Source organism: Choloepus didactylus, chromosome 2, assembly GCF_015220235.1.
Source record: "Choloepus didactylus isolate mChoDid1 chromosome 2, mChoDid1.pri, whole genome shotgun sequence".
NCBI lineage: Eukaryota > Metazoa > Chordata > Mammalia > Pilosa > Megalonychidae > Choloepus > Choloepus didactylus.
Window position 1 is genome coordinate 166,440,421 of NC_051308.1, and position 19,608 is coordinate 166,460,028.

The 19,608-nt window shown below is 36.1% G+C and overlaps 1 protein-coding gene across 5 annotated transcripts in view; it reads left to right on the plus strand.

Moving 5' to 3' along the window:
- USP33 (ubiquitin specific peptidase 33) overlaps positions 1 to 19,608 on the plus strand; it is a 106,746-nt gene that overhangs the window by 29,782 nt on the left and 57,356 nt on the right. For all 5 annotated transcript variants that reach the window (XR_005215334.1, XM_037826872.1, XM_037826874.1 and 2 more), the window contains exons 6-11: positions 503 to 605; positions 2,338 to 2,407; positions 4,834 to 4,947; positions 13,575 to 13,653; positions 14,846 to 15,263; positions 16,109 to 16,249. Coding sequence is in view for 4 of the 5 variants with exons in the window: in XM_037826872.1 (XP_037682800.1) it covers positions 503 to 605; positions 2,338 to 2,407; positions 4,834 to 4,947; positions 13,575 to 13,653; positions 14,846 to 15,263; positions 16,109 to 16,249 (925 nt within the window). In the remaining variant the exon portion in view is untranslated. The remainder of the gene's footprint in view (positions 1 to 502; positions 606 to 2,337; positions 2,408 to 4,833; positions 4,948 to 13,574; positions 13,654 to 14,845; positions 15,264 to 16,108; positions 16,250 to 19,608) is intronic.

Genomic DNA, 19,608 nt, shown 5'->3' on the forward strand with positions numbered 1-19,608 from the left:
CTAATGAATAAAAGGATGCTAATATGTTTATTTCAGTATGGTAACAAGTATCAGGAAAGAGTGTAGAAATTTACATACAAGTTTGTGTTTTATGTTGAAAAAACTTTTGCCTTTTTTTCCTGTAAGTAAAAATCTGAAAAGACATATGCACTTCGGTCTTTTTAGCTGCAGTGAGATCTCACTGAGTAGGTAGTTGAGTGTAAATTCTGAAAGTCAGTTATAAAATGTGGCTTTATTACTCAAGTACATGTGTTAAGAAAACTAGCATGACATGCTATTACCTAGTATAGATCCTTATTTTTTTGGAAGATAAAAGTAAATTTTACTGTAATTGCTTATTAGATGTAGCAATAAGTACTGCACATTCTTACTTAGGGTTCTACTAATAAAATGACATCTCTTCATTTTTTAGAGTTGTAGATGTTATAGGAGTTGAAATTATATTAGTGTTTTTTTTTTAACCTACGGTTGTGTTCAAGTGTGTTTTTTTTTAATAATCAAGGATTTTAAAATACCCAGTAATACAACGTTAAAAACTCCTCTGGTTGCTGTATTTGATGATCTGGATACAGAAGTGGAAGAAGAAGATGAACTTAAGGCAAGAGGTAAAATAATTCTGCTGTGTAACACTCCTCTTTTGTATGGCACTATTTATTTAGGAAGTTATAATGTGACATTTTCAAAATCTAGAGCTGAAAGGGGCTCTAGAGATGATAATTACAAAAAGGGTAATTCTGAAATTTGGTCTAGTAAAGTTGTATTTGCAAAATAAGCAACTGACGAATTTGGAGAGTGATTTTTGGTTTCTCTGTCATCAATTAAAGCTGAGATCCTAGTCATTCTTTTGCAGTTGAATCTTATGACTAATTTTTGCTTAGCTTGCCTTTTGACATCTGTTTGAACAGTGGTTCTCAAGCTGTTTTTCAGTTCTTACTTGTCAGTGTTGAGCAATGGTGAGGACATATTAGGGAATCTCCTAAGCAGAATTTCCGAGGGACAATATTCATTTGGAAAAGGAGCTAGGAAAATGAATCTGCCTTGTTCCACACCTTCCAACACCATGTTGAGAACCACTGCTTCAGAATTTTCCAAATTATTTTAGGCCCACAATTTCAGTTATGACATAATAATATGATAAAATAGCAGCTTACCTTTTATTTCTTTGTAATCCCTGCAAAACATCCCTTAAATATTCCAGGTTAGACAGTTTCTGGAAATGGCATTTGTATTTATGTATAAATAATTATTTGAAAATAAAGTAAAACTGATATAAATTCTTACGGTAGTAGAGATAATATATAAATACATTTATGTATTAGGGTGTTTTAGCCAACATCATGAAACAACTAGCATGATGTATTGAAAAGAGCATTAAACTGCAGTATGACTTCCTGTGTTTATTGCTAATCAACTGAGGCTTAGTTTCCTTGTTCATAAAGTGAAGAAGGTTATTCCTGGCCAACCTAATAGTGTTGTTTTGAGAATGAGTTGAGAGACTGAATGTGGAAGAGCTATGTTAATGTAAGATCAGAGTTTGAAACTGCAGTGATGATTTACCCTTTAGACATTTCAGTTAATTTTATCAAATACTTATCAACAGTTGTTAATTTGGACATGTTTTACAGAGGTCTAGAAGGTTAAATTTTCTTTGTGTTTTTGTTCTATATCCAAATGGAATTTATAATTTCATTTTTGAAATATCTGATGTTATTTCATCTTTCAATTTAGTAATGGAATGAGGTGAAAAGAATGAATTTGAATATGTGTTGAAGAGATAAAAGTTGTTCAGTGACTTCTGTAATGTATTAGTTTGAATCATATGAAATTGCTCTATTTGGAAAGTGAATAGCTGGCAGTTTCATGTGTTTTAACTTAATAAATAGTGCTTTCAGTGCAATAAATTGAAATGGGGAGGAAAAGGGTAAGTATGTTTCTTGTTTTTCAAAACATGAGTTTTTTGCATTGTCATTAAATTATTTCCTCCTAATAGTTAAACTTGGTTGTAATGAGAAGCATTAAGTCTCAGAATTAGTGTTCTTTAAAAATGTATTCTTAGTTAAATGACAAATTGGAAAGGCTGTACTTCCTCTGTAAATTTCAGAGATTGAATTAATTAATTCCTAAAGTTCTATAGTTAAAAAATTTGGTGATTCTGAGATTCAAAAAAGTCTGACCTCTTTCTGAGTTGACCAAGTTGTGCTACTTTGTATTTCTTTGTGGTCCTTAACATCATTTTAGACCCATAGTATGTACTCACTAAGCATACACAAAATTGAATCATTTTTGCATTTTGACTCTTTTGATTCTTTTTTTGGGGGGGGCTTCTTTTCTTAATAGGCCTTACAGGTTTGAAAAATATTGGAAATACTTGTTATATGAATGCAGCTTTGCAGGCGCTTTCTAACTGGTAAGTGGAGAAATAAATTTTACCATAGATTTGTACAGTTTAGTCACTGTGTAGAAGAGCCATGCTACTCTAATAAGCTTAAGAAAGGGGGGAAGGGGAATAAATAACACATATTAATAGGAAAATGGTTAACAATTCTGTTTATTTCCTCTACCCAGCAGGATCCCATAAATCCCTGTATACTTTTTCCCTCACCTCCCTGAACCCAATTTTTTTTTCACTTTCTGAAATGCCCCCATTTAGAATGTTGTGGATTAACTGAAAGTTTTATGTGAAAATATTCCTTGCAAAATGATTTCCCCTTTCTTCATCTTGACTAACTCCCGAGTTAAAATAGGCAAGTAAGTATCTGGGTTGGGACACAATCCTTTGTTGTTTCAGTGGCATCACTCTATCCATGCATGCGGTTTCCTAGGATTGCTTGTCCTGGCTTAGACTTTAGGTAATTGTATGTCTTTGAGCTAGTTACTTGTTTTTTATATCTAGAAAATGAGGAGCTTAAACTATTTAATTCCTCAAATCAGTTTTAGTTCAGAGATTCTCTGAAAATACTTTATAATATTCTTCATGTGTAAAGTTTTTAATAAAACATTTAGGTTTTTTTAATCATCAGCTTACATGATAGGCGCATTGAGTCTGGACTATGATTCAGAAAACATTGACTGTGGTATATTGCTTTCTACTGGATTGCCTTTTAGAATAGTGGTTGGCAACTAAACATGTATTTCCTGGTTGCTTTCCTGATTACCTTGGTTTAGGATATCCTTTCACCAATCAATCTTCTTCGTCAAAAATCTCATTTTTGTTTAGATATAACCTTCCATAAATGCTTTGTCATGTTCCATAACCTGTGAAATAGATAGAAACCAATATTTATTGAGAGATCAGAGAAGGCCTCTTCTTAGTAGTAACATTTAATTTAAAACTTAAAGAATGAGTATGAATTTAGTTTACTGAAAGGATGGTGAGAACATTCCAGGCAGAATGATCAAAATTGTGAAAACTTTAGGTGGGAAAGAGCATGACACTTTTGAGGAACCAGAAGAAAAACCTGTATGATAAAAGTATATGATGAATGTGGGGGAAAGTGGCATGACATATAGTCTGGGTGATTGATGTAAGCCACATTAAGGATTTAGGTCTCTATTCTCAGTATAATAAGAAACCTTTGAAGTGTTTTTACAATAGAAGTGAAATAATCCAAGCTACATTTTAAAAAGATCACTGTAGACTTTGTGTGGGCAGTATATTAGAAGGAGAAGGGATTGGAATTAAGAAGACCAGTTAGATGGATGTTGTAGTAATTTAGGTAAGAAGTGGTGGTGACTTGCACCAAATAAGGGGTAAAAAAGAGTGGATGAATTGGAAATACGTATTTTTAGGAGACTGACTGGTTGACAGAATATGGGTGTTAATGGATGAGAAAGGGAGAAGGAGGTATAAAGTTTAATAATAATATAAACATACTATGAAAGAACTCTGTAGGTCATTGACTTACACAGATGAGAAAACAGAAACAGGTTACCAGCCTATTAAGTATTAGAGCAAAATTTTGAATCCAAGATTTTATGTTTGTTTTTCCAGATCCTTTGTTCTTGACTACTAAATAGTACTGCTTCCACTAATTTATTTTGCAACTTCTTTGAATTCATTGGAAAAAAATGTGGATGATAAGGTTACATTTGAGATGGCTTAGTGGCTGTCCATCAAATGTGTTCACAGGATGGTAAATTTATTGAAGGCCAGGATTTGGTTCTTTGGCCAGTTAATTTCCTCTTACTGAATAGATCTACAATGGATAGCCAGTACTACTTACTGGTATATAGATGCATGGAGGAAGAGCAGGTTCACTTAAAAGTTAGGTTTTGAGCAAGTTAGGTTTTGAGATGCCATGACAGCTGTCAGTTTGGGCGCTTGATGTAAGTCTGGAGTTCGTATGAGATGTTTGCCTTTATATGAATGTTGCCATTAATGGCGTATACATGAACATTTAAGGTCACCTGGGGAAAATTTAAAGAGGAGAGTAAAAGTCATAGGAAATAGTGAGGAACCATGTTATTTAGAAGTCTGATAGGAGCAAAAAGAGCCAAAAGAGGGAAAAGAGTTGCCAAGGACGTAAGAAAGAAAAGTAGAAGAGTGAATTACAGTAGTCAAAAAAAGGGTTGTTCAAAACTGAGGGGGGTAGTCACCTCTGACAAATGCTACTGAGAGGAAACTGAAGGGTATTAATTGATTTTGGCAACCTAGAGGACTTTGGTGATAATCATGGGGACAAATCTGATTTGAATGTGTTGAGGAACAATAAGAAATCAAGGTGAAGCTGTAAAGGGAAGCAAAGAAATAATAGATACAGGTACAGGTAGATATGTGCTGTCAGTCAGTGTTAAGCTTTAATGAATCCACTCTTTTCTTTTTTTGAAAATTAGTCCACCTTTGACACAGTTTTTTCTTGATTGTGGAGGACTTGCTCGAACAGATAAGAAACCGGCCATTTGTAAAAGTTATCTCAAACTAATGACAGAGCTGTGGCATAAAAGCAGGTATGTACTTAATATATTTGTCTTCTTTATTATACTTTTAAATGAATAAATAGTAAATGATTTGGGTATATTTATAGTGCTAAAAAAGTAGAAGAGGAATAGATTTAAGGAGATCTGGATTCAGTCTTGGCATGTTACATTTGAAGCTGACCATTCAAATGAAGATGTCATAAAAGTTTAGAAGTATCTAGATATAATGTTAAAGTGTTGAAGCTGTTCAGGCTGCTGTGATACAAATTTTTAGAGTTTTAATGCAGAAGTAGGCATTCTCACAGCACTAAAATCAGGCCATAGATATCTAAACCATTTTCTGTTTTGCTATGTATGTTTATTTATTCTAAAGTATAACATTAGGAAAATACTTTGCAGTCTTCTACTAATTTTGTGTTAGAGCTGTTGAGGACATTGCTTTTTAGCATTATTCTTTTCAGTGGTTCATGAAAAAACTGCTAACTGCATCCCTAAAAAAATAATCACCAAAGCTAACTATCTTGATGTTTTTCAACTTCTGCATTGACAACTTCACTTTTAGGCTTATGAAACCTTAGTGATTTCTAATGTGAAAATTTCACTAGTTATTTAAGTTTTAATATACCTATACTCATTAAGTGCCTCGGAATTTCCTTTGAGATATTTGATTACTTAGTAAGGGTAAACATTTTTCTTTTTTTTTAATGATTCAGTTTTATTGAGATATATTCACATAGCATGCAGTCATACAAAGCGTACAGTTATTCACGTTACCACCATATAGTTGTGTGTCTATCACCAAAATTAATTTTTGTACATTTTCATTACCACACACACAAAAGTAGTAAGAATAAAAATTAAAGTGAAAAAGAACAAGTAAAGTAAAAAAGATCACTAGGTGCTTTTTTTTTTTCGCCCCCATTTTTCTAGACAGAGGGGAGTGTGAACCGCATGGCTATCCCAATCACATGGTGCCCCTCATAAACTACATTTTTATACAATCGTCTTCAAGATTCAGGGGTTCTGTGTTGTAGTTTGACAGTTTCAGGTATTTACTGCTAGCTATTCCAATTCATTAGAATCTAAAAAGGATTATCTATATTGTGCATAAGAGTGTCCACCAGAGTGAGCTTTCAGGTCCTTTTGGAATCTCTTAGCCACTGAAACTTATTTCCTTTTGCATTCCCCTTTTGGTCAAGAAGATGTTCTCCATCCCACGATGCCAGGTCCAAATTCCTCCCTGGGAGTCATATTACACGTTGCCAGGGGTATTTACACCCCTGGCTGTCAGATCCCACGTAAGGAGGAGGGCAGTGATTTATTTCATCTGCCAAATTGGCTTAGCTAGAGAGAGAGGGCCACATCTAAGTGACAAAGAGGCATTCAGGAGGAGATACTTAGGCACAATTATAAGCAGGCTTAGCCTCTCCTTTTCAGTAACAGTCTTGCCAAGGGCAAGTCCCGTGGTAGAGGACTCAGCCCATCAAACCACCAGTCCCCTATGTCTGTGAGCACATCAGCAACCATCAAGGTGGCGAAGCCCAGTACCCCTGCATTCTCCCCCAGCAGTGTTCACATTAGTGGTAGCATTTAATATTTCTCTTTTGGTGCCTGGCTTATTTCGCTCAGCATTATGTCTTCAAGGTTCATCCAAGTTGTCATATGTTTCACGACATCGTTCCTTCTTACTGCTGCATAGTATTCCATTGTGTGTATATGCCACATTTTATTTATTCACTCATCTGTTGAAGGACATTTGGGTTGTTTCCATCTCTTGGCAGTTGTGAATAATGCTGCTATGAACATTGGCGTGCAGATATCTGTTTGCGTCACTGCTTTCAGATCTTCCGGGTATATACCGAGAAGTGCAATTGCTGGATTGAAGGGTAACTTTATATCTAGTTTTCCAAGGAACTGCCAGAGTGACTTCCAGAGTGGCTGAACCATTATACAGTCCCACCAACAATGAATAAGAGTTCCAGTTTCTCCACATCCTCTCCAGCATTTGTAGTTTCCTGTTTGTTTAATGGCAGCCATTCTAATTGGTGTGAGATGGTATCTCATTGTAGTCTTAATTTGTATCTCTTTAATAGCTAGTGAAGCTGAAGGTATTTTCATGTGTTTCTTGGCCATTTGTATTTCCCCTTCAGAGAACTGTCCTTTCATATCTTTTGCCCATTTTGTAATTGGGCTGTCTGTACTATTGTCATTGAGTTGTAGGATTTCTTTATGTATGCAAGATATCAGTCTTCTGTCAGATACATGGTTTCCAAAATTTTTTTCCCATTCAGTTGGCTACCTCTTCACCTTTTTGACAGATTCCTTTGAGGTACAGAGACTTCTAAGCTTGAGGAGTTGCCATTTATCTGTTTTTTCCTTTGTTGCTTGTGCTTTGGGTGTAAGGTCTAGGAAGTGACCTCCTAATACAAGGTCTTGAAGATGTTTCCCTACATTATCTTCTAGGAGTTTTATGGTACTGTCTTCTATATTGAGGTCTTTGATCCACTTTGAGTTAATTTTTGTGTAGGGTGTGAGGTAGGGGTCCTCTTTCATTCTTTTGGATATGGATATCCAACTCTCCCAGCCCCATTTGTTAAAAAGACTGTTATGTCCCAGTTAAGTGGCTTTGGTGGCCTTATCAGAGATCAGTTGGCTGTAGATCTGGGGGTCTATCTCCAGATTCTCAATTTGATTCCATTGATCGATATATCTGTATTTGTGCCAGTACCATGCTGTTTTGACTACTGTGGCTTTATAGTAAGCTTCAGAGTCAGGGAGTGTAAGTCCTCCCAATTTGTTTTTCTTTTTTAGAGTGTTTTTAGCAATTCGAGGCATCTTCCTTTTCCAAATGAATTTGATAACTAGCTTTTCCAAGTTTGCAAAGTAGGTTGTTAGAATTTTGATTGGGATTGCATTGACTGTGTAGATTAGTTTGGGTAGAATTGACTTCTTAATGACATTTAGCCTTCCTATCCAGGAACATAGAATATTTTTTATCTTTTGAAGTCCCTTTCTATTTCTTTTAGTAGAGTTATGTAATTTTCTTTGTATGAGTCTTTTACATCTTTGGTTAAGTTTATTCCTAGGTACTTGATTTTTTTAGTTGCTATTGAAAATGATATCTTTTTCTGGAGTGTCTCTTCACTTCATTCATTTCTAGCTTATAGAAGCATCACTGACTTGTGTGCATTAATCTTGTATCCCGCTACTTTGCTAAATTTATTAGCACTAGTAGCTGTATTGTTGATTTCTCAGGGTTTTCCAGATATAAGATCATATCATCTGCAAATAATGACAGTTTTACTTCTTCCTTTCCAGTTTGAATGCCTTTTATTTCTCTGTCTTACCGGATTGCCCTGGCTAGCACTTCTAGCACAATGTTGAATAGCAGTGGTGACAGTGGGCATCCTTGTCTCGTTGCTGATCTTAGAGGAAAGGCTTAGAGTCTCTCACCATTGAGTACTATGCTGGCTGTGGGTTTTTCATATATGCTCTTTATCATATTGAGGAAGTTTCCTTCAATTCCTACCTTCTGAAGTGTTTTTATCGAAAAGTGATGTTGGATTTTGTCAAATGCTTCTTCAGCATCTATTGAGATGACCATTTGATTTTTCTGTTTTGATTTGTTAATGTGCTGTATTACACTGATTGATTTTCTTAGTTGAACCATCCTTGCATGCCTGGAATGAACCCCACTTGATCATGGTGTATGAGTTTTTTTAATGTGTCTTTGGATTCGATTTGCAGGTATTTTGTTGAGAATTCTTGCATTGATATTCATTAGGGAGATTGGCCTCTAGTTTTCCTTTTTTGTAGCATCTTTGCTTGGTTTTGGTATTAGACTGATGTTAGCTTCATAAAATATGTTAGGTAGTCTTCCATTTCCTTCAATGTTTTGAATGAGTTTAAATAAGATTGGTGTCAGTTCTTTTTGGAAAGTTTGGTAGAATTCCCTTGTGAAGCCATCTGGCTCTGGGCATTAATTTGTGGGAAGCTTTTTGATGACTGATTGGATCTCTTTATTTGTGATTGGTTGGTTGAGGTCTTCTGTTTCTTCTCTGGTCAGTCGAGGTTGTTCATATGTTTCCAGGAAATTGTCCATTTCCTCTACATTATCCAGTTTGTTGGCATACCGTTGTTCATAGTATCCTCTTATAATTTTTTTCAATTTCTTCGGGATCCGTAGTAATGTCACCTTTCTCATTCATTATTTTGTTTATATGGGTCTTCTCTCTTTTTGGTTTTGTCAGTCTAGCTAGGGGTTTGTCAATCTGGTTTATATTCTCAAAGAACCAACTCTTAGTGTTATTCTCTCTATTGTTTTTTTGTTCTCTATGTCATTTATTTCTGCTTTAATCCTTGTTATTTCTTTTCTTCTGCTTGATTTAGGGTTGGTTTGTTGTTCATTTTCTAGCTTCTTCAGTTGCTCCATTAGTTTTTTTTTTTTTTTTTTAGCTCTTTCTTCCTTTCTGATGTATGCATTTAGTGCTATAAACTTACCCCTCAGTACTGCTTTTGCTGCATCCCATAGGTATTGATATGTTGTGTTCTCATTTTCATTTGTTTCTATATATTTAGCAATTTCTCTTGCTATTTCTTCTTTAACCCACTGATTGTTTAGGAGCGTGTTGTTTAACCTTCAGGTATTTGTGAACTTTCTAAGTCTCTGATGCTTATTGACTTTTATTTGTATTCCATTGTGGTCAGAGAATGTGCTTTGAATAATTTCAATTTTTTAAAATTTTTTGAGGCTTGTTTTATGTCCCAGCATATGGTCTATTCTGGAGAAAGTTCCGTGAGGACTAGAGAAGAATGTGTATCCTGGTGATTTGGGATGTAGTGTTCGCTATATGTCTTGTTAAATCAAATTCATTTATCAGATTGTTTATGTTTTCATTCTCCTTATTGGTCTTCTGTCTGGTTGATCTATCTATAGGAGAGAATGATGTGTTGAAGTTTCCCATAATTATTGTGGAAAATATCAGTTGCTTCCTTTAGTTTTGCCAGTGTTTGTCTCATGTATTTTGTGGCACCATGATTGGGTGCGTAAACGTTTATGACTGTTATTTCTTCTTGTTGAATTGCCCCTTTTGTTAGTATGTAGTGATCTTCTTTGTCTCTCATAATATCCTTGCATTTAAAGTTTATTTTATCTGAGATTAATATTGCTACATCTGCTTTCTTTTGGCTGTAGCTTGCATGAAATATTTTCTCCCATCCTTTCACTTTCAATTTCTTTGTGTCCCTGTGTCTAAGATGAGTCTCTTGTATGCAGCATACTGATGGTTCATATTTTTTAATCCATTCTGCCAATCTACATCTTTTAATTGGGGAGTTTAATCCATTTACATTCAATGTTATTACTGTGAAGGCATTTCTTGAATCAGCCATCCTATCCTTTGGTTTATGTTTGTCAGATATATTTTTTCCCTCTCTCTGTTAATGTCCTTTAACATAACCATACTGAATCTCTTTAGTACTGAACCTTTCTCTGTATCTCTCTCTCCTTTCTTTGTTTCTCTGTCTGTAGGGCTCTCTTTAGTATCTGAAGTAGGTCAGGTCTTTTATTAGCAAAATTTCTCAGCATTGTTTGTCTGTGAAAAATTTAAGCTCTCCCTCAAATTTGAGGGAGCGCTCTGCTGGATAAAGAATTCTTGGTTGTCAATTTTTCTCTCTCAGAACTTTAAATATGTCATGCCTCCGTGGTGACCTCTGAGTAGTCACTACTTAGTCTTATGTTGTTTCCTTTGTATGTGGTGAATTGCTTTTCTCTTGCTGCTTTCAGAACTTGCTCCTTCTCTTCCGTATTTGACAGTGTGATCAGAATATATATTGGAGTGGGTTTATTTGGATTTATTCTATTTGGAGTTCGCTGGGCATTTATGATTTGTGTATTTATGTTGTGTAGAAGGTTGGAAGTTTTCCCTAACAATTTCTTTGAATGCTCTTATTCTAGGCCTTTACCCTTCTGGGACACCAGTGAGTGTTATATTTGGACGTTTTATTTTATCTATCATATCCCTGAGGTCCATTTTGATTTTTTGATTTTTTTCCGCATTCTTTCTTTTGTTCTTTCATTTTCAGTTTGTCATCCTCCAGGTCGCTGATTGATTTTTCAGCTTCCTCTAGTCTTATAGTATGAAAATCCAGCATCGTTTTAATTTAGTCAACAGTTTCTTTTATTTCCATAAGGTCTTCTCTTTTTATATTTACTCTTGCAGTTTCTTCTTTATGCTCTTCTAGGGTCTTCTTCATGTCCTTTATATCCTGTGTCATGCTCTCTTTGTTTGTCTTTAGTTCTTTGATTAATTGCTCCAAGTACTGCGTCTCCTCTGATCTTTTGATTTGGGTGTTTGGGTTTGGGTTATCCATATCGTCTGGTTTTTTCATATGCTTTAAAATTTTCTGTTGTTTTTGGCCTCTTGGCATTTGCTTAACTTGATAGCGTTCTTTTAGGATATGTAAGCTAATTCATAGACTAACGTCTAATGTGTCAGATCTACAGCTTGGTGGCGTACACTTTCTCTAACTAACTAGCAGGTGGCATCCGCAAGCCACCTATTCCCCTCCAGCCAGTTCTCCACAACTTTGTCTTTGTGGTGTGTGGGATTCTGATTCTTGTGGGAGTCCATTTGGTGCACCAATTTTGGGTGTGTTGTTGGTATTGTCCGCCCTGAATGTGGAGCATGTGTCTGAGTGGTTAGGGAGGGAGGGCGGCTTTAATAAATCAAACCTCCCAGATGTTCATGGAGATTTAAGGCTGTTGCAAGAGTCTAAACCTTCAGTTCAGTCTCACCACAGATTGTCTCTGCCGCAAGATTGACAGATTGTCCACAAGTCCTTGGTATTGGCGTATGGTCCCTGGGATTTCCGAGTGGGACCCTCTTCTGAGCCGTGCCCTCTTAAGGCTTCTGCTGAGGGAAGACTGTGCTACATCACAAGTGCACACCATCCCTCAAGGGAAGTTCTGGGCTGCTGGGCCATGTAGGGGTGTTCCCAGCCTTCTGAAAGGATAGCTGTATGGGGCGTGTTAATTTCCCTCTTTTTGCACAGCTCTGCCTTCCTAGCTCGGACACAATTAGCTGTGGGTGCGCAAAAGGCTATTGCCCACGCCCAGTATTGTGGTGTGTGTGCTTGATGCTGGAAACACTTCCCAACACACTAGGTTTCTTGGCCTGGCATTGGGCTGTGGCACCGGCACCGGGCAGGAGCGTTCCCAGCCCACCAGGAAGATTGCTGTAAGAGGCGTGGTTATTTTCTCCTTTTGGTTCATCTCTTCTTTCTCTCTTGGAGACAATTAGCAGTGGGCGCGCGAAAGGCTGTTGTCCACGCCAGATACTGAGGCGTACCCACAGCCCGTTCCTACCGCGCTTCACTGTGTGGTTCTGGCTGCCGTATCTGCAGCCACTTTTGAATTTTTTAAAAAGTAGTAGTCCGACTCCAAATGCCAACCCACGGTTTCCCCAAACCGCAGCATGGCTGCTGGATATTCAGCAGGCTTACTCACTTGTTTCAGAACACAGACTCCCAGTTTAACCAAGTGCACGGTCCCTGTGGATTTAGCAGACCTTGTCCACCTAGTGCATCGCTGGAACTGGTGTTCTTGGTCACTTTCTGGCTTTTATCTAGTATCTTTCACAGAGGTGTTTTTTTGCACTGTCTCTCCAAACCGCCATCTCCTGGAAGTTGTGAATGTATTTCTTGAGTTAAAAAATTGTTATTACTGTCTTTTCAGTATGCTGGTAAAAGAGAGTGAGTTCAATGAGTTCTTCTCTTGGGATGTGAAAGTAACATTAAAGAGCCAGAATACTCTGTATTTGTCTTTTCTCCCTTCTGGAGAAATTTCTCCCTGTTTTTTTCCCCTAGAAATACTTCTTGTATTAAAAAACAAAATTGTGCTGTTAACTCTTGCAGGGCAGCAAGCTATGTGAAAAACAGAAAACTTTTTTTTCAAATGAAGTGTTGATTAGAGAGAGTGCTTTTGACATAGTTCACTGGTTTGTCATCTGGATTAGTATATAGTACGCAACGGGCAAGGATATAATCCATGAACCAAGCTGCAAAGAGCTCAAGCTAAATAAGGTGGAATGATTCAGTGCTGCCAGAGGCCCTAGCTTACTTTCTGTGTAACTAGCACTTGTCCTTAACTGTTGTGTTTAAGCTTCTTTGCCCTGAAACTTGAAAGTTCATAGTTTTGAAAGTTTATCATACTATAAAAGTATCACAGAACAAAATTTTTTGTTATTTAAGTGTCTGAGTTTTTTATGTATTTGGTTTACTTCTTTTGATTTTGGTTTTAGGGGTATTTTATATCTGGTTTTAAAATTGTATTTATTAGATAGTATACTAAGGTACTTCTTAATTTTGCTGGCATAGGGATTTTATTTTAAAAAATGATAGATGTCTTCTTAAAAGTCATGCAGTGGTGTATGATCATTTAATTGGAGGAGGAGAGCAATAAAATATTGCTTATATGCATATTAACAATGAGATTGTCTGATGAACCTATGAAAAATAATACTGGACATGTCTGAATTATTTTTTGAAACTTAAGCCCTTTTCAATTTATTTAACATTCTGGGTAATTGGTTAATAATTTCTAAAAAACAATTTAAATTGCAAATATGTATTTCTTTAAAAATTGTTTTCTTCCTCAGGCCAGGATCTGTTGTGCCTACTAATTTGTTTCAAGGAATTAAAAGCGTAAATCCAACATTTCGGGGGTATTCCCAGCAGGTTAGTTTTATATTGCCTTTTATTCATAATTTTATTGATCTTTTATAAAGTTGGTAGAAAATGTTATACTGTTTTAAATTAGTCATTTGTATTTCTTCTTTCATAGTTTATTTTACTTGCCCATTTATCTTTTTGGGTCATCATTCTTCATGTCTTTATTTACCAAGAATAGTAATCCTTTATAATATTATTATATATTTTTTTACTTTCTCTTAATTAAAAAAATCTTTTTTAGAGATTTTAAATTTTGTATCTGGGCAAATATGTCCATTTTTCTTCTAGGGCTTTTAAAAGCTTAGAAAAGTTCCGCATCCAGAGATAAGATAAATTTTCACCTATATTCTGTATTTTAGGCCTTCAGTTTTTATAATGAATTTTTGATACATTTGATATATATTTTAGGATTGTAATACAGTATTATCTACATTTATTTTTTTAATAAATAGCTAATTAAAAATTAATTAAAACTGCTAATTAAAAATTCTCTTCCTACCTGATTTTTAAGATTTCTTTCTTTGCTAGTATTTATGCTTTATTAGTTTATAATAGGGTGTGTTTCTGGGTTTTCTAATCTAGTTTGTTGACCTTTGTTTTCCTGAATTAGTACCACTTAGTACCTTTATTGATTGTAGCTTTATATAATATCTTTTAATATTAAAACTTGGTCCTCACACTTTTGTTTTCTTTCTCAAACTATTCCCTGTTCTTTTTTTGGATGCAAATTCCTTGATCTCACCTCAAAGATTCTAATTTGGTAGGTTTGAGTTGGGACCCAGGAATTTGTATTTTTAATAAGCATTCCAGATGGATCAAGGATATTTCTTTGGAGGTACAGTGCAATATTGGATAAACCTTTAATTTAAGCCAAACTTATTAAGTATTTAAATTTAGAACATCTCTGAATTCATGAGGTAAATTCTTCCTTATCCCTTATTCTTCCAGTTTTCAAAAATGGCAGCCTTACTAATAGCTGACCTCCAGATAATCTTCAGTATATTAACATCTTTTGTTTTATTCGCATAACTTTCTAGTACTGAATGCATCCCACCGATGCCATCTACAAAATTGTATTTCCTCATTGTACTATTATGCATTTATAAATCAGTTGATAACCACATTTTGTATATTCCTAAAGTTTTTACATACACATAGTTTTAATGAAGTGGTACTGTCTATGTTACTGATATATTAGGATGCTCAAGAATTCCTTCGATGTTTAATGGATCTGCTTCATGAAGAACTGAAAGAGCAGGTTATGGAAGTAGAGGAAGATACTCAAACTGTAACGACTGAGGAGAGCATGGAAGAAGATAAGAGCCAATCAGATGTAGATTTTCAGTCCTGTGAATCTTGTGGCAGCAGTGATAAAGCAGAAAATGAAAATGGCTCTAGAGGCTTTTCTGAAGATAATAATGAAACAACCATGTTAATTCAGGATGATGAGAACAATTCAGAAATGTCAAAAGATTGGCAAAAAGAAAAGATGTGCAATAAGATTAATAAAGTAAATTCTGAAGGAGAAATAGATAAAAATAGAGACTGTGTGTCTGAAACAGTTGACTTGAACAACCAGGAAACTGTCAAAGTACAAATACATAGCAGAGCTTCAGGTGACAATTTAATAATTTGATCATGAAAATGATAGTGTTTTTTCATTTATAGACATATGGTTATAAGACGATATATTTTTATTTAAGACTAGTATTTCACTATTTTCTGATTTTTGGGGGAGGGCAAAATTAGCATTGGCATGTCACTAAAATGTTCAGAACACATTTCTAGTGTATTTACATGTCAAAATTCACAGTCTATAAGCTGTGTTTAAGCATAATAAAAATAATTAGTAGCTTTAGCTTATATTTTGTGCGGAGTAGATTACAATGTATAGTTCAAATGTAATAATTTGAAAATAATTTATAAGAATGTCTTAATGGTTGTAACTTGGAGGCTTTCTGGTTCATAAAGTTATATTTAGCAATATTGGCCTGTGAATGTGAAGTTAAAATCATAAAATTATAGAACCTGAAGATAAGGAATTTATGGGTCATTTAATTATATAAGAATTCATTCTTTTTAACTAAACATTTCACCTGAATTCCGTTATATACTGTTAAACATTAGTCTAGAAAATTGAGCTCTTCAGAATTTGCCATTTTATTTTAAAAAATTTTGTTTTGTAATCACATTCACTATTTGATTAAAAATGTTGTCAGTGTAGTCACATCAACAACTAAATATTTGGTATGTGTCTTGTTGTGTAGGAAACCAAAATGAACCTATTATGATACCTGTTATGACCAGTTACACCATAGTGCTAGTCAGTGTTCTTCATAAAAGAGCAGGTAGCTAAATGAAAGATAGTTGAACTAAAGTAAGAAACCCTTAAATTAACATTTATTGATATGTAGAAGAATTTTACTGTTTAAGGTAATAATAGAAAATTTAAATATTACAGAATATATCACTGATGTCCATTTGAATGACCTGTCTGCACCACAGACCCTTCCATCAAATGAAGGCATTAATCCACGTTTATCAGCAAGCCCTCCCAAATCAGGCAACTTATGGTCAGGATTTGCACCCACACACAAAAAAGGTAAAAATTTTAATTACTAGAGTTTAGTTACTAGAATTAGTACAGTTTAGTACTAGAGTTCCTTTGCTTTGGGTCTTAATTTAAAATGCTTTTTTGTGATATTTGAGAAGTTAAAATGTTAATTATGAAATATTTGATCCTTTAAAATTGACTTGATAGTACTTTTATAGAACCATCTGTGATTTAAAAAAATGTTTATATACAGGACTTTTTTTTTCTTTAATTTATGTTCAGTAGATTATTTGGTGTAGAGCTCTATGAGTATGAACACTTGTGTAGATACTTATTATCGCCACCCCAAAAAGGATACAGGGTATTCTAATACCCCAAGAAATTCTCTCATGGTGCTCCTTTGTAGTTGGACGCTGCCCCGTCTCTGTTGTGTTTTCAATGTGTTGTTTTGCCTGTTTCAGAATGTCATATAAATAGAATCATACAGTATGTAGTCTTTTGAAATTGGCTTCTTTCCCTTAGCCTCATGCATTTAAGATTCAGTCAGTATTGCATGCCTAAATAGTTTATTCCTTTTTATTGCTGAGTAATATTCTTTTATTGTATGGCTATACAGTTTATTTATCCATTCATACACTGAAGGACATTTGCATTGTTTCCAGTTTGGGTAATTATGAATAATGCTGCTATAAACATTCACATACATGTTTTTGTGTGAACCTTACCTGAGGTAAGGTTCCTGGGTAATATATTAGTTTTATGTTTAATATTTCACAAAAATGCCATACTTTTTTCAAAGTGGCTGTACCATTTTGCATTCCCACCAGCAGTGTATGAGAGTTCCAGTATTAGAAATGTAACACTGTAACACTCCTCGAAGAAGAGGTAGGAGAAAGTCTTGATTTTATGTCAGGCAAGTAGTTCTTAAGCATGACATCAAAAGCATGATCCGTAAAAGAAAAAACTTGATAAATTGGACTTCAAAATTAGCTTTTTCTTGGCAAAGGACACTTTTAGGAGAATGAAAAGATTTGTTAAGAGAATAAAAGGACTGGGAGAGGTTGGTGTTGCCATTGTCCCCAAGGCCACATTCCTGTTGGTGGCAGCCTGTGAGACCTGGCCCCCATTTGCATGCTCGCCCTCTTCACTGGCCCAGTCACTGCATGGGGAGGCTTCCCATGATGTAGCTACCATGGCTTGTGAAAATGAGAAAAGCTCCCAGACAGTGGTGCCTTCAGCAACAGCTGAGATGTGGCTCTGACTGGGAGCAGGAGCCTGTGCGCTACCGTGGGGAGGAAGCAGTGGAGGCAACCTCCTGCCTGGACCCTCACCAGCAGCTCTGCAGGTGTGATATGTGTCTGGCCCAGCACCCGTGGGGTGCTCCTTGGGCCCCTTCTTAAGCTGTTACTTTTGAGGGGTGGTTGTGACCTCACCAAAACGTGTTTTCCACATAAATCATTGTTTGTTATTCTTGCCACAACAGGGATGAACATGTTTGTTTATTCTTAATTTTCTCAAGCATTTACCTAGCATTTATCCAGTGAAACAACTTGGTAACTGTTTCAAGGAAGAAACCAACTGGTTTGGAAATCAGGGACTGAGCAGTTTATGGAAGCCGCGTTTGCAAGTCCCTGCTCAAATTTTTTTTTTTTTCATATTTATTGAGATATATTCACACACCATGCAGTCATACAAAACAAAGTGTACATTCAGTTGTTTACAGTACCATTATATAGTTGTGCATTCATCACCAAAATTAATTTTTGACATTTTCATTACCACACACACAAAAATAATAAGAATAAAAATTAAAGTGAAAAGAACAATTAAAGTAAAAAAGAACACTGGGTGTCTTTTTCTCCTTTTTTTTTTTCTCTTCCCCCATTTTTCTACTCATCCATCTGTAAATGAGACGAAGGGCAGTGGTCCATATGGCTTTCCCAATCACATTGTCACCCCTCATAAGCTACATTTTTATACAATCGTCTTCAAGGTTCATGGGTTCTGGGTTGTAGTTTGATAGTTTCAGGTATTTACTGCTAGCTATTCCAATTTGTTAGAACCTAAAAAGGGTTGTCTATGTTGTGCGTTAAGAGTGCCCACCAGAGTGACCTCTAGTCTCCTTTTGGAATCTCTCTGCCACTGGAGCTTATTTCATTTCCTTTCACATTCCCCTTTTGGTGAAGAAGATGTTCTCCATCCCACGATGCTGGGTCTAGATTCCTCCCTGGGAGTCATATTCCACGTTGCCAGGGGGATTCACTCCCCTGGGTGTCAGATCCCACGTATGGGTTAGGGCAGTGCTTTCACCTGCCAAGTTGGCTTACCTGCTCAAATGTTTTGAAGATTGTTTGCATGTTGTTGTAACTGTCAGTATGCCCAGAATCCTAGCAAAGGAACGTTATGGTCTAATGATGGAACTGAAGTTTTGAGCTTGAAGAACCTGTATTGTCAAACAGTATAGAAGAATTCATGATAGGAGAGAGAGTCAGCAAGAAAAGACTATAAAAGAAATGAAGGAATTCCAGAAATTGAGTTTGCCAGGTATGCCTTTGAGAACCTGGGGGTCCTGAAAAATTAGGGGTATTTCTTCAGAAAGATAATCTCAGGGTGCATTGTTTCTGTCTTATCAATTGATCAGTCCCTGCTGTAATCAAGATGACAAAGTGAGATGCTTCAGGGTTATGTCTCCACCTCAGAAGTTTTGAATAACCAGCAAGAATTAGCAAAAACATCTTTCTCAAAGCTCCAGAAAACAGTTAAAGGACTTCAGTAACAGGGTGAATGCCAGATCAAGAAAAAGGCTACTTAGAAGTGGTAGGATCTTTGGGCGCCCTGGGTGGTCCGTCCCCTACCCCTCACCAGCTCGTCTCAAAGCCAGCCCGCACTCGCAGTGCACAGATCCCTGTTCCTGGTTCTGAAGGGAGCAGAGTAATCTTCGGTACATACTGGGAGCACATACATCTGACCCAGTCTGGTGGTAGCTGTAGGGATTCACTGCCCCAGAACCTCTCCTGCATGTAGAAGGCAGTTCACAGAGCTGTAGGAAAGTAGTCAAGTCATGCTCCCTGGAATAGGAGATTGCTGGCTGTAGGGCATACAGTGCAGTGGCTGGTACTGTGAGGAAACTGTTTCCTAGGGAAGAGGGGACATTTGGAACCATGTATATGGGGGAATTCCTAGGGCCGCACACACATGCCCACAAGAAGAAGCATATGCAGAAAGGGTCAGGGAGGCCCACACACTTTGGCCTGGAGTTTTTTCGAAACTATGGATAAGCCCAAAGAGAGCACTAGCACAGGCCAATCGGCAAAAACTGGGAAAGGTGTTTTTTTTTTTTTTTTTTTTGCCTTTTGTTGTAATTGTTGTCATTAGGTCCTGGCATTCAAGGAAGGCTTTGTCGTAAT